The 14,612-nt window shown below is 36.8% G+C and overlaps 1 protein-coding gene across 2 annotated transcripts in view; it reads left to right on the forward strand.

Moving 5' to 3' along the window:
* Window positions 1-14,612, forward strand: part of SRBD1 (S1 RNA binding domain 1) — a 133,337-nt gene that overhangs the window by 59,569 nt on the left and 59,156 nt on the right. For both annotated transcript variants that reach the window (XM_009278384.2, XM_009278386.2), the window contains exon 16: window positions 4,608-4,699. In XM_009278384.2, coding sequence (XP_009276659.1) covers window positions 4,608-4,699 — 92 coding nt within the window. The remainder of the gene's footprint in view (window positions 1-4,607; window positions 4,700-14,612) is intronic.

Genomic DNA, 14,612 nt, shown 5'->3' on the forward strand with positions numbered 1-14,612 from the left:
ACAATTACTAAATTTTGATTGGGAAGGGAGTTATATTTTGGCAGATCATCATTTTATGACCAAATATGAAAATCTGGGCCCATTTTGAGCTTGACATACCCTTTGCTTTTAGAGTGACCATGATTTTCTTCCAAGTATTAACGCTGGTCTCTTCTTTGTACTGGTATTGTTTCATAAAATGTTATTTTAAAGGCTTCAAGTTGTAAATCAGGGTTTTGGAGATTGTAGGAACAGTAAGTTATGTAAAGTTGGATAAAGTTACTTTTTATCTCTCTGTAGGTTATTAATCCAGTGTTGCATTTGATTGCGGGGAAATGACTTCAATGTAATAAAATAGTCTGAAACGTTGGTGAGGTTCATGAAAATGTCAGGAAGCTGCATCCATCTTTAACCCTAGAAGCCTCCAGCTTGATATATCTTTTTTTGTTATATTTACTTCAGATTTTTGCACGTAGTTTTGAAAAGGTTTTCAGTGAAAACTTACTACAAAAGAACCTTGTAAGCTTTAAAAAATGTGCCATTATGTGCATGTACATGAAATTGTAACATGGTTAAACAACTGTTGTTAAATCTAGTTTGTTATATGTAATCTTTACCATTATGCATTTTTGTAGGGATGTAATAGCTTTGAATTTAAAAAAAAATTGTAAGTGTTCTTAGATTATTTTTTTACCTTTTACAAGAAAGGCTTTTTTCCTGTAAAAATTAAGAGATTGAAAATCTGAATGTTTTGAACAGGTCTTCAAATTATCTTTTCATACCAAATATATAATGTTTATTTAAGCTGAGTAAGAAAATAACTTGCTCTAGTCAATGTTAGAAGGCTCCTTAAAGTATTTAGAATACAGCAGGCATGGTCTCTAGCATAAAGCTGAGGGACCACCAGGTGGTGCTAGTGGAATATATTTAATGTTGGTTTAACAGTACTTAAAATGTGTCTTAACAAAAGTAAAGGAGATGGGTGCAGTATACGAAAACTTACTTTCTACGCAACAAGCCTGTTTGTACAATTAAAAAGAGAAAATTGAAATGTTGTGTAGCGGCTTTGTGGTTTGGGCACTTCTAATTTTAAAAAGTTGGATATAGATGCTGAGGGGAAAAAACCCTTATCTGTGGGATGGGTAATGTGGGATGCAGACAGTATGGAGGCATAGTCCCAGATATTTTACCTGCTATTTTTTGTTAATTTACAGAGCAGTTTATGAAACTTGTCCGTTCATGTATTATAAGCATATCATATTATGACCACTTGCTTATTTAGCTACTACATTTTGACTTTAAATAGCAAAATTGAATTTCTGTAGTGTTGTTTTAACTGTTAAGATTTTGGTTAGTGCAAGAATCTTTCCTCTTAAGGTATGCACAGAAATAAGGATCTCATTTTATGAGGGGGTGGGGGTCTAGTTTTCTTTTTTAATGCATTATGTGGCTCAAAAAGTCAAAGTAGAAACAAATTCTAGTTCTGAACGTATACAGATTTTTAGATACAGTTTTTACCAACTCTTATGAGGGCTTTCTTTTGACTCTCCTGAAAATTGTATCCTTTAAAAAAGTGGGGGGGGAGGTTAGAGAACAGTGTGGACCACAGTAGTTTGGAGTAAATTTCTGTGCCCTACTGATTTGAGCAGGTTTGGTTTTGTCTTAATGTGCCCTGACATAAAATATGTATATTCTTTGAAAGCATGATGCAGAGCATTTTACAACATTAAATTAGCATAAAATATCCTATATGGCATCACCCTTTTAAAAAGGAGTATTAGAATAAAAAAAACCCAAACAAACAGAAAAACACAAAATGTCTCTAAATTAAAGTGACACTCTTGTCTAGTCAAAAAACAAAATCCAGAACAACTGCAAACAAAAATCCCCAAATCTATTTTGCTTGTAATCTTAGTATTGTGACCAAGCTAAATGTTTTAGCATTGTATGTGCCAGTGTCACATTAGTAACCACCTCACTGTAGCTAAAACCAAAGTAAAACCTCATGACAGCCACTAATAGGTCTATAAAGTCTTGGTTGACTATGGTTGAACAAACCAGAGGATGGTTTCTTTGGAGTTTGTGGCCCTATGCATTTACTCTGGGTAACAAATTTATTTACTGTCTGGGTTTTACTGTCTTAGGCGCAGTGGTGTGGGGTTCTGTGTGAGCAGAAATTCTTCACCCCTTTTCCAAGTCTGTTACAGCAAATACTTTGTAGAATAACTGCATGCGTATACAAAACTATCTCAGAGTGGATGTCAAATATCCAGTGTACGCTGCTTCTGAAAGTGCTTTTTATATCTTGTTTTCCTGCTTGAGATGATAAATTTTTACTTGGCTTTCCTCCCTCCTCCTCCCCCCGGTGAATGAATGTTCTTGCACTTGAGGAAAGGAAATGTGCTCTTTCCAAATGTTTCTTTTGCCCATCCTGAGTTTAATTTTATTTACTCATTTTAGCAAGGAGTTTTTGTACTACCTACCTTACAATTTGGCACGAGTCACTTACTACCATAGAATGATAGTATTATTGCATTCCTCTCACTTCTGAAAATTGTTAGTGTAGCATTAATGAGAATCAATAAAATGTCAAGCGTGTTAAAATTCCCATCCATGCCACTTTGTTTTTTCACTGCACAAAATACTGAGAGGGATCAAGCAATAAGCTGCATGCAGTAATACAGTTTATAGTACAGCACTGTAAAAACGTGTGCAAAACTGATTTTTTTTAAATTTTGTTTATCGAAGTGTAATATTAATGTATTAAATTTAGAAATTGCCTGAGAGGTTAACTTTTGGATCTGTTAGCATACAAAGAGATTGAAGAGCGATTAGTTAAAAGCTGTTAGAAGTATGTGCTAACATGTGTGGCTTTTTGGAAGCAATTTCCAAAAAGGGAGCGCTTGCCAGATGCTGCCTTTAGGTGTGAACAGGTTAAGAAATACATTCTGCTGCATTGTTCTTTAAACTACCCGTTCATCAGAAAAATCAGTTTGATGAGGCTTCTGTCAACACCTTCGTTTTTCAGCAGTTAGGTTTTTGCGATATGACCATATTTCTGAATTCTGTTATGGGACTGTTTTCTGAATGTCATTTATAGTGAAGGAATGCCCACAATACTGAATCTTTTTAAAAGATCACGTAACTAGTTTCATTTTCATTTGCCTCGTTCAGCTGGTCTGAGCAATTTTTTGCTCTGTTAAACCAGTTGTTTGAATGGGTCTGGAGTTATGCTAATACAAAAGAGAAGAGGATTTTATTCTCTGTATTTATTGGAAGATCCAGTCTGTCTGTAATACTGAAATGTTCTTTTGAGTTTTGAGTAACTATAAAATCTGACTTGTGTGTACAGCACTCTACCAAATTCCAGTTTTGATTGGGGCGGGGGGAATCTGTAAAAACAGCAGTAAGAAATTCTTACCTTTTATATCTGCATTTTACACTGTTTACTGTTAACGTGCTTGGCACATTGAATGGGAATGTGTTTTATCTCTTGAGCTATTCTCCAGCTTTTTCTAAAGGGAGGGGCTTCTAGATATCAGTTTCTTTATTTAAAAAATTGACCCACCAAATGTTCTTAAAAGGAAAATTTATAGTCTGATTTTAAAACAATATAAAGCAAAGTTATGATTTTTATTGAAAGGTCTGGTTCTTAAGGATTGTGGTTTCCCTCCTTATGGTGAAGATAAGGCTATTCTAAGAGTAGAATAGTAAAAGTTGAAAATAGTTCTGAAACTGGCAGTATTCCTCTCCAGTGCAGTAGCTGTACGATGCCTTAATTATCAGCCTGAAATTCAAGTTCTGTTGAAGTTATTTGAAGAAATATACTGTTGATTCAGTGGTGTCAAAATTTCACAGCTGAAAATAAACTTACCCTGTGAATACTTGGTTGCTGTTTTCTCTTGAGTGGAACTAGAGCACTCGAGGGTTTTTAATTATGTGTTGTGATTTGAATGGGTGAGTTTATCATCATTACTGAATGAGTTTGAGGTGTACGGCAGATGCATGAACTGTAGTTTAAGTTACTGAAGACATGCAGTCTGTGTTTTTCTTTGGGGATGGCAGCGAGAGTGGGGAGAAGACGGTATTAAATGCCGCTGAGAAGCAAGCTGCAGCTCTGTGGCTCAGTCTGTATCAAGTTGGGTTTTTTCTGAGTATTTTAGGCAGTTAGCTTTAGACAGTGTGTGTGCACACTCATGACTTGGGTTCATGTAATAGTTTAATTGATGTTAGAATTTAGAATCTAGGTGTTTTTAATGAAATTGTCAGGTAGGTTTTTGTTTTGTTTGTTGAACTTAGTTTGCCTATTTACTTCTGGTAACACTTGTTTCTTGTGCTCGTTTTCTCTGTTGTAAGATTACTACAGGGGCTGATATCGTGCACAGTGTGTATTTACAATAGGGCCAGAATGGAAAAAGAATGGATGCTGCAGGTCAGGAGTGCTTTGGCTTAAATGGAGATCTTTTCCTTTGTCTGTACTGTCTTACTTTTATAAGTATTCAGTTGATTAAAAATATTTTTAAAACATGAGGCTGTATAAAAAACCCAAATATTCAATTAAGTCACCTGCTAAGTCTTTCAGTTGTTCAGTTGTGTGGTTTTTTGATTATTTGCCATTTAATTTTCAGCATTGTCAGTGAAGCAGGAGCATCTATCTACAGCGTCAGTCCAGAAGCATCCAAGGAAATGCCAGACCTAGACCCTAACCTAAGAAGCGCAGGTATGAAGTGTATTTCATTTTATCACCATTTCAACATGGAGCTCAATTCTCAGTTCTCAAACTGTACTGTTTATAATATTAAGTATAATAAAAATCAAAGGTATAAAAAGTGAAGGTTTTGGATGTCTTGTTTCTAAACTTTACTACTTCTGTCATTTCACATTTGAAGTCCTACGTATGCAAATGACATCATCTTCTACTAAGGCCTGTAATGTAAAGGTCCTTATTGATGTATTCCTTCAATAGGCTGGTACAGGAGAATTTATGGGGATTAATATAACCAATGAATTGCATAAACTTTCACAGTTGGACATGTCCATGCCCACAAGAGATAGACTCTCTTCTCATTTGTGTAAATACAAGGGAAAAGTCTCTAATAGTAGTAAAGCATTTTAAGGGCTAGGAAAACCATAAGAAGAGAACAGATAATTTAAAGGTGTGCATTCATCCTGAAGGATATGATGGCACTTTCTCTGCTTTCGCTGTGATCACTTTGAAGTCTTCATGTAGCTGAATATAGTCCTCAAGAAATACTGTTTAGTTTTAGTTTTTAAAAAAATGATCTATTTCAGCATAAGTGTCACTGAGGTATAATACAGCAAAAGTTCTTAGAAATATACAAGCGCTGCCACTGTTATAATTTTCAGTGTTTGGTAAAAGAGTAGTCTTTAAAGATCAAATTCCTAGCAGCTTCGTTGGTGTCCAAATTTTACTCATGGATTGGTTTATTGGGAGACAGCTGTAAGGGCAGGTCTAAGATTATTTTGGATTACTTCATTTGTGTATTTTTATTTGTGTGTCTTTTTATATTTGTTTTTATCTACCCCAGTTTTTTATTTTCTTGGTTTTCCTGCAACTTGCTGTCATACTCAATCAAATAAAGCACATCTGAAAATGCAGTAACACTCATGTATAAATCTTTTCCAGCCAAAATGCTACTGTTCTTCATTTTATTGTTACTTTAGCAGGTTACTGGCCTGGAAATCCTGAGGAAGGTGTAGAAGTAGATCAGCAGAAAACAGTTCTGAAGTTACGGGGTATTTGGGGGTAAAACTTTCTAGGATTCCCCATGTTCCCCTTTCCTCTTTTTTCTTCAAAGAGGAAAAAGGGATTTGTGTTAACTCAATATTTCAAGTTTTTACAGGAATATTCTTTAAATGTCTGTATCGGTCCTTCCCTTTGTGGGACAGGACTCTAGCTTCTTTTTGCTTGACTCTTTGCTCCCTGCCTGTGAATGAACTCCGTTGTGGTTATTGCTTCCCTGGGCCACAGATTTTGAATGTGTCATGGTATGGCATGAACTATGGCATGAGTGAATATTAGGCATATGACATTTCTGTATGTGTGACAGATGCCACTAACTTCCCCTTGAGCCAAAGGGTTTTATGCTCACATTTATTAAATGTGAGTTTAGAGTTCATGTAATGAACAGACAAACACTGAAAAGGAGGCAATCTAATTATTAACAATATACTTTCCCAGATGTAAATTATTTTCCTTTTTTCCAAAGTTAATTTTTGAACATTTCAGACACTTTTATTTAGTGTTGTGCATCAAATACAGTAAATGAAAATCAAATTTGTAATACATGACCAATTTCAGTATTAATTATCTAGAGTTCATAATTTCTTCATTATTACTAGGAATTGCTTCAGGCATAACTTAAGTGCTGTTGCATCTGGTTTGAAAAGCATTAGCAATTTTAACGTGCCGCAGCAGTACCACAGAGTAGACAGAAATTGAAAAAGGGTAGGATAGAAAGTGAAAAATAATTGCTTAGTTCCATGGATGTCAGCTGTTAGGGAACTGACAGCTAGAAGTATATTTATTACAATAGCGTCTTTCTAGAAGTTTTAGACTTTCTTCTTGACGTCTTTTGGTGTCAATTTGTAATTAGCTGCGCTAAAGCTGGGGACATTTTTTTTAAAGCTGAGCGTAAAAATGTGACATAACATTAGAGGGAAACATTAACTTATGTTTGGGGTTTTTTGCAAACTTTTTTCTTGACTAGCTCTTACTTTTCTACTTTTGATTTTTCTTTAATTTGCAGCAAACAGAAAAGTGACATGGTGTCGAAGCTGACTTGCTTTTTATTTTAATTGTTGTGTTACATCATGTCAGGTTCCGTGCTTACATGATAGCATTTAGTACATTAAAGGAAGCTGACAGCTGCATGATGAAGTGTGACATTTATAGTTAAAATAAAAGGTACAACTGACGTGAGGTATCTGTGATCTTAACGCAGTTTGCCACTTTAACATTTTTCTCAACACAAACTTTATAGAAGGGTTTTGGGTTTTTTGAATTACACAGCTAGGCCTATGTTTGTCCATCAGGTACATAAGTGTAAAATATTAAATAATGCATATTATATGAGAACTTACTTTCATGATCTCTGTCATATTTGCAGTGCTGTTTAGCAACAGTCTGTAGTAAGTTTTCACTTTATACAGAGAAATAGAAGGCATCAATGCTGATAAAAATATTACCTTATTAATTTTTCCTTGGCTGAGTGTTGTATATAGGGGGAAACCCAGCAACCTTTAGCATTTCTTGGGGGTGCTAATTAAAGATATTAGTTAAGCCAAGAACTCAACTGGTTATTTGTTTCCCTTTGAGCTGTCTTTGAAGGTCATAGATAACATGGGTTTGTAATAAATGATTGAGAAAGGTCTCATTATAAACTAATGGTGTATGTATTAACTATAGTGGAAAGTCATTATAGTCACTATAGTGGAAAGTCGTTACAGTCATCCATACAGCACTTTTTGCCAAAATTGCACTTGCTTGAAAAAAAAAAATTAAATAATGCTTGTTTCTTAAACAATTTGCTGGTATCTGCAGTGCAGAGAATGGAATAGGGTCTCTCCAATTTTAGAATTGTCCTCCAGAGATGGCTACCTTCTTTCTGGCACTAGGCAATATCAGCTCCTAATATCAATTCTTTACATTGAACCAGGTCTTTAACATTTTTATAGCACCAAATCTGAATATTTCACGAAAGTGCAGAAGCTTCTGTACTGCTACTCCAATTCCTATAAAAACTTGTGGACTGGGACTCAACTAAGTAGATTGTAAAGAACTTGATGAAACCTAGTTACTTGTGTTTGAGTAGAGTGAGAAGGTATATATCCCCCTTCTGATGGTCATTGTAGGATTAATGAGCAGAACAGCTGTTTCTCAGCCTCACAGAATTAGGAGATAAGAGGCTTTTAGGCCAGAGCAATAAAAGGATTTCGTACTTGATAGGCTGAGGGAGTTCAGCTGCAGCAGATTAGGAGGGTTCTGCCTAGAGAACAAGCCACTGGAGTTCAGTAACAGGGGTTTTTGGATGAAGTTGCAATACAGTTGCAGCCTGATGGAGAAGGGAATGCAAGGCTTCCTTGAATTCTCCTTCCCAAAAGCTGTGCCTAAGGACAGGCTGAAGATTTGGGGTGGGAATTTTTGTAGGGGAGAATAGACACCATAAAAAGAGTGCTTAGCAAGCTGGAAATGTTGATCACCTTTGTGAAGCTTATTAATATGTGCCCCCTCAAGGCCTTGTGACTGCCTGCTCTAGAGTTAGTGGAATGGCAGTGAGGGAGCTGCGAGGCTGGGTGGGTGACTGCAGTTCTGTTTCTGCCCTGGCATGTGTCCACTGGCCACCCTCTTAGAGAAGAAGTCAAACGTCTAACTTGGTGGAGTTTTTGTAAAGCTGTCAAATTCATTTTTACTTGGCTGTCCTGTTCTTTTGTTATTTTTTCTTAGTATTTTTTTTCCTGAGCTACCATCAGTGTAACACTTCATATTTAACTTTTGGTTAACTTCTATTCATGGCAATTTCAGGTAGGAGTTTTTCACTGTAACTTGTCCATAAGATCTGGATTACTCTAGGTCTCTGTGGTTGAGGTTCGCTTGTGCCTTTTTTCATGGAAGGCCTGGATGCAAGTTTCTTTTTGAAGTAGTTGTAAGTACCCGGCGCAGTGAACAGTTACTTTGCCTTGCAAGTTTACCAGTAATTCTCCTTGCCATTAGTTATCTTTCATTATCAGAGCAGTTGAGAAGACTGTCTTGATGTGGTATTCTTTGCATGAGTAAAAGAAAAAAAAAAAGGTAAACTCAGTGGTGACAAGCATTCCTCCCTCAAACGGATGGACTCTGACAATCAATGTCGACCTGTTTTCGCTTGCTGTCACTGGGCCTGTGAACTCTGGAATTAAATGGTTTTCCGAAGGTTGTTATCTTCTTTGTTTTACCTCCGTCCTGTCTTATATAGTTTTGCCCAAGGGTTTATTTTGTTGTGAAGAACCTGTATTCCAAATGAAAATGAGGCTTCTGGGATGAGAAATAAAATGAGTCTGTGCAGGTGTCAGTGTGTAGACACTGCCACGCTTTCTGTTTTTTCTCTCAGATTGCGCTTCTCCACTTCTCCAGTTCCTTCTTGTTGCAAATGCTTGTTGGCTTGAACAAGTTTGGCTAGACAAAATGGTAAGACTGTGGAGGGATAGGTGAAGTATATAGAAAGTGTAAGCATATATGACTCGTGTTGAAGGATTGACACAGAAATATGGAATTTATGTACTTCCTGGATGCCTGGAAACTTTTTAAGGTATGGTCAGCTAGTGGTGGTTTTGTTGTGGCCCTTAGTACGAGGAGGATAAAGGATGTACTATTTGTTTGGCATGTGCTCACATCAGAATTCTTTTCTTCTGCTGCCTCTGCACCTCTTGAAGTGGATACCATGATGAAATGAATGTCACTTAATAACTCTAAGAACCAGAAGAAACTGCTGGATTCTGGTGAAACAGTGGCCTGATGGTGGAGAATCACTATGAGGCAGCAGTCATGCTGGGATTTTACCCTGGTTTTGATGTATGCTCAGTTATATTAAATGAGAAATGCCTTCATATCATTAAATTGATGAATTACTTTTCATTTTGAGATGACTGCTCTAACAAATAAGCAATCTCTTCTTTCTTTCACTATTTAAAAAGCAAAATAAGAACCTAATGCACTTCATTGCATTGATTTATAAAAAAAGCAGACCTGAATACGTAGAATTCCTTAAACACAGGATGAGGTGGGAAAGGGGGTTATGTCTTTTCAGACATCACATTTGTGTAATCACTTGTTAGAGGAGATCTCACGCTAAGCCTGTCCAATTTATTTCCATACCTTAATGCAATCATATGCATTTGGCTTTTAATTTGCAATTCTGTGCTCAGACACTGAAACAAGAGCAACATACTTGGGCTTGTCTAATGCAGCAACTCCAAGAAATGCTCATTTTCCTCCCAGACATGAAGGGCCTGGGGTCCTCTGTCAAGGTTGTATAGTTTTGTCACCTGCTTAGGAAAGCAACAAATGTAGATAAAATATTCCCTAAAGTTACTTTTTTGCAAAGATTTGGGATACTAACAGGGCAAGCATGTGTGTCATGCTGCATGCACAAATATTATCCAATATAGAAACTGTGTTGCTTCTGAGGATAAAGAAGAATCTGAGAGAGCAAAAGGTCACACAGCACAGCTTGCCTTAGCATTGTCAAATCCCATCTGCTTGTCTCCTCTCCACAGGGCAGAATACATTGGATTATTGTACACTCAAAGTTCAGCACACCACTTGCACTTTTCCTTGCAAAAGAAAGCCTTATAGGCTTTGGGGGCTTGTTAGGACTTTGAGACTGTCATGCTAAAGGGTTTTATTCCCTAGGGTGCTGTTAAAGATAGAGACGTACAGTTCAGAGCTGTCACACTGGCCAGCAAGTAGAAAGTAGAAATTGGAAAAAATGTAATTTCTTTTGACTTTATCTTAAGGAAAGTAAAACAATTCGATGATTAGATGTGTGGGACATAGTGCCTTGATGTCTACTTGAGCTAATTTCTTCATCTTCTTAAAAGAGCACTACTCCCCCTTGGCTACTCAGGAGAGAAGGTCATTTTTCAAAAACTTTATTGGACAGAAGTCTTATGGTTAAACCATTCGCACTGCTTTCTAAGTGGAAGTTTCCTTCTACAGCTAATCGAAGAGGGTTGGTGCAAGTTCCACAAGTTTTCAGAAAGTTGGAAGAAAGGAAAGTAAGCGCTGAATTCTTATGCATTAAAACATTTTGCCAGCCCATTTAGTTGGGTTGTGTGCACTTACAGTAGTACAAAATAAAATTGTACTCAGTCTTTCATCTGCTGTATTCTATAGCATTTAAGAATGAGTTTAATTATACTGTTGGAAGGGAAAAGATGCAGTGGTTAGAAACAAAATGGATGGTGAACAGCAGTCATCGGTAAAGAGGGGCTTGTGCTTTCTCTCCCCATAGGACCCAGTTCCTACTAATGAGCAGAAACTCATCTCAAGGTGTGGGCTAGGCTCTAGAGTTTAAACAGAAGTTATAGTTGTGGGTAACTTTAAAAAACAGTCCCTAACTGCAGATAGTCTGGAAATGACTGGGCCTCCTACAGTTGTGCATGTACACATGTGCCTGCATCAGGATTTTGAGAGACAGAAAAATGGGCTTGAATTGCCTAAAACCAGTGGCACGATGCTGAATGGGTTGTTACACAGGTGTTAGAGAAGTTTGTAGTCTTTACTTTCTTCTTGTTCTAGACAAGAATCTAATGTTTTCCAATTTGTGCAAACTTCATGGCATGTGTGAGAGATGGTATATAATCATTAACATCCTGCTCATCGGCACTGTATTTCCTCTGAAGCTGTAGAGTGTAGTAGTAGGCTGGAGTAGAGGAGTTTGGTCTTCTGTAATCTGCGAGATCAAGACCCACTTAGATTCCCCTAGGCTTCTGCCTTGTTACAGAATTAAAACAGGAGATTATTTTGAGCCAGTGAAAACTCTTCTGTCTGGCTGTTTTGGATCAGTATTTTCACTATGCTGAGTTGTGTGCGTGTATAGCTTTTAACTGAGCATCGTTCTCTGTGCACGTGTTAATGCTTGCAACTGAAGTGTAATCTTTGCATGCTTTGTGGAAATCCGTGATGTTCAACTTGCCTTCCTCTCATTTACCCATTTCTTATATCCCAGATGGATCTGAGTTCAGCAGATGGACTTGGCCATTTATTTACAGAGCATCATTTGCTGCGCTGCTGAACAAACTGAAAATACCCCACCAGTTCTGTCTAAAAGCGATCTCCAGAAGCAGAGTGCTAGTCTGGGCTCTGGTAAAGCCCGTTTCCCTTCGCATAAAAGGGTTATGAAAATGATTTACTTCCCTCCCTCTGGATATAACTCTGTGCATGTGTGTGTCTGTGTATTTTCCTTAGAAGGCTTTGTTGCTGCTTTGAAGCGTGGAGCCAGAGGAACGATGACTAGAAGGATGCTCTTCAATTCAAGGCGTTTTGGTTTGCTTTTAATATAGCAGTATGATGTGTTACTCACCAAAGCTGCTTTTCTTACTATAGGCATAGGAAAGGACATTATGGTCACTTATGAAAGGTTAATTTTTGTTGTTGTTATGAATGAATAACTCTAAGTTCTGTAAGTACAGAACTTCAAGTAATTTTTTACTTTTAGTAGAAACAGTAATCAATGGTGTGGTGATGCAGTTAAAATTAGTACCAGCGGTCTGAATGTGAAAATGCATACCGACGATATCTACCTTTTAAGCTGAGCAGATGGGGAAAGATTTTTCTGAATTTATACCATCCTGTAAGACTAACTCATTTCTGTGACAGAAAAATCACATCAGGCTTCAATTAAATGATTATATGTCTCCCATCTCACCTTGGATAAAAAAAGTGCTACTATCCTGTGATACAGAAATTACTAATGCTTGAGAAGTGTTTTTGACAGTGTGTTTCTAAGAAAAAAATATTGGCTTTAAAAAGCTGCATTGTAATATTCACTTGTTGAGGTTTTCTCTTTAAATGTATTTCTTACTTCCTTCTTGTCTTCAAGCCATCTCTTTTAAAGATTTTTGTAGTAAATACATAGAACATTGTCATTCATTATTTCATTAATCTTAGGCAAATAACAGATTATCAGTTTTATGGAGTTAAAAGTAAACTAAAATGTAACCTTTTTAAAACAAAAACCTGCTCACTTGCCACAGAAGAATTTTGGATGAAATGCAGCTGTTGAGCAGTTGCTTAAAATAAATTGCATACTTTAAACCCACCAAGAAGATATATGAGGATTCAAAACTGTGTCACAAATCCTGACCTACTGAGAAAGAATGCTTAATGAAAAGACTACTGTACGTTTCACTGTATCCTTTGCAAGGAGGGTGAAATTCAGGTCAACAGGATAGAAAGCTTCCAGGACTCAGGAAACCTGAACAATCGATCACTGAGTAAACATTATTGCAGATACTTATGGAGAGTAATTGATCTTGAACACAATAATAGGCTTTATAAAAGGATTTAAGTAAGTTGTAATGTTTCCATATCTACCCTGGTATGATATATTGACAGTAATTACATATGCATTTGTGAGTTAGTCTGTGATTACCTTAATATATTATTTTTTTATTTCATTGACATTGAAGTTTCAACCCAGACTTTTAAGGTGCAAAGGTTAATTTAAAATGGGAGGGGGGATGAGTTACTTGGATGTTATAGTAGCATGTCTCAGCAAGAACAAAATACTGAGGTTTTACAATAAAATTACAGAATGTTCTCATTTATGACAAAATTGAGGTTGAACTAATCATAGCCTAATAGCCTGTGGTTGCCATATATTTGTAAAACATTTGTAAAACTATCCACTGCCTTCACATCTGGAAGCTTCACTTTGTTTCAAAACACAAACAAATGCTCCCACTCATATGAGGTAGCTAAACTGTCACAGTTAGTGACTGGGACGCGTTTTTATCCTTATATAAAGACCCGTGTGTTTAAAGGAATGCCATCATCATGAAACTTGGACTTTTGGCCAAGAATGTTTTTCTGCTTGTAGTGGCAAGCAATATTTGAATGCAACTGTAACTAAAAGAAAGTGAATTTTTTTTCTTCTTCCACCCGTAATCATTCCTGGCAGTCTATCTCAGTGCATTTGGCAGAACTTTGTATGTTCATTTTCACTCTTTCCCTATCTACAGCCATTAAGCTTTCACTTTATGGCGTGGCTCTTGCACAGAGCAATGCAAAAGGAGAACATTGTAATATGTGATTGTCTGAACACAGAAATTGGCAGGCTGCCTCCGAAGCAGGCACAATAATTGAAACTGTTTATAATGAATTTCGTTGTGTAGTCAACAAGATTTCTAGCTGCTCTTGCACCCTAAATAGTGTGCACGTCTGATTTGGGCCATAATGATTGCTTTAAATCTGCTCCGTTACTGAGGGGAGGCAGGTAGCCTAATTAAGAAGTTAGCACAAATTCTGTTTTTTTAGGGCTGGCAGCTGACTTGGCCTTTGTATAGATACCATCTAGAGAAATAGTTGGAAGCCTGCTATATTGTTTTTGCCCCTCACTGTTGAGAGTGGGCACTTTTTTCAGTCTTTAGTCTGAAAGGATTTAGCCTGAAAACTATTATCAGTATTCCAGAGTGGAAACTCCCTCCTTTTTAATCCCTGTGAAAAAATATATCTCTTGCTATAGAAAGTACTAGTAAAAACAAAGTTATATGATGTGTATGTGTGAGGAAAATAGTCTTAATTTTAAATTTGTCAGTTTGGAATTAAGAGAGATTTGATCTTTTTAAGCAAGGAGAAGCCAGATAATTAAGTATGTTTGGAAGTTCGTGAGGGCACATCTGCTCATTAGCCATTAGGAAACAAAGCATTTTCATATAATTCCTTATTTTCTATGAAGATCAGACACTGAGACTGACATGAGTTGTACAAGCAACTCTTACGGAGGCTTTTCACCCACCACACTGTCATTGTACTTCATCGCTGGCAGGCAAAAATACTTAACTATCTAATGGGTTTGTCTTGTCAAATAACCAAAGTATGGAGTGAATCGAGACCAATTAAATTGCCTTCC

This window comes from Aptenodytes forsteri, unplaced genomic scaffold (genome assembly GCF_000699145.1).
Source record: "Aptenodytes forsteri isolate BGI_AS27 unplaced genomic scaffold, ASM69914v1 Scaffold130, whole genome shotgun sequence".
NCBI classification, from domain to species: Eukaryota; Metazoa; Chordata; class Aves; order Sphenisciformes; family Spheniscidae; genus Aptenodytes; species Aptenodytes forsteri.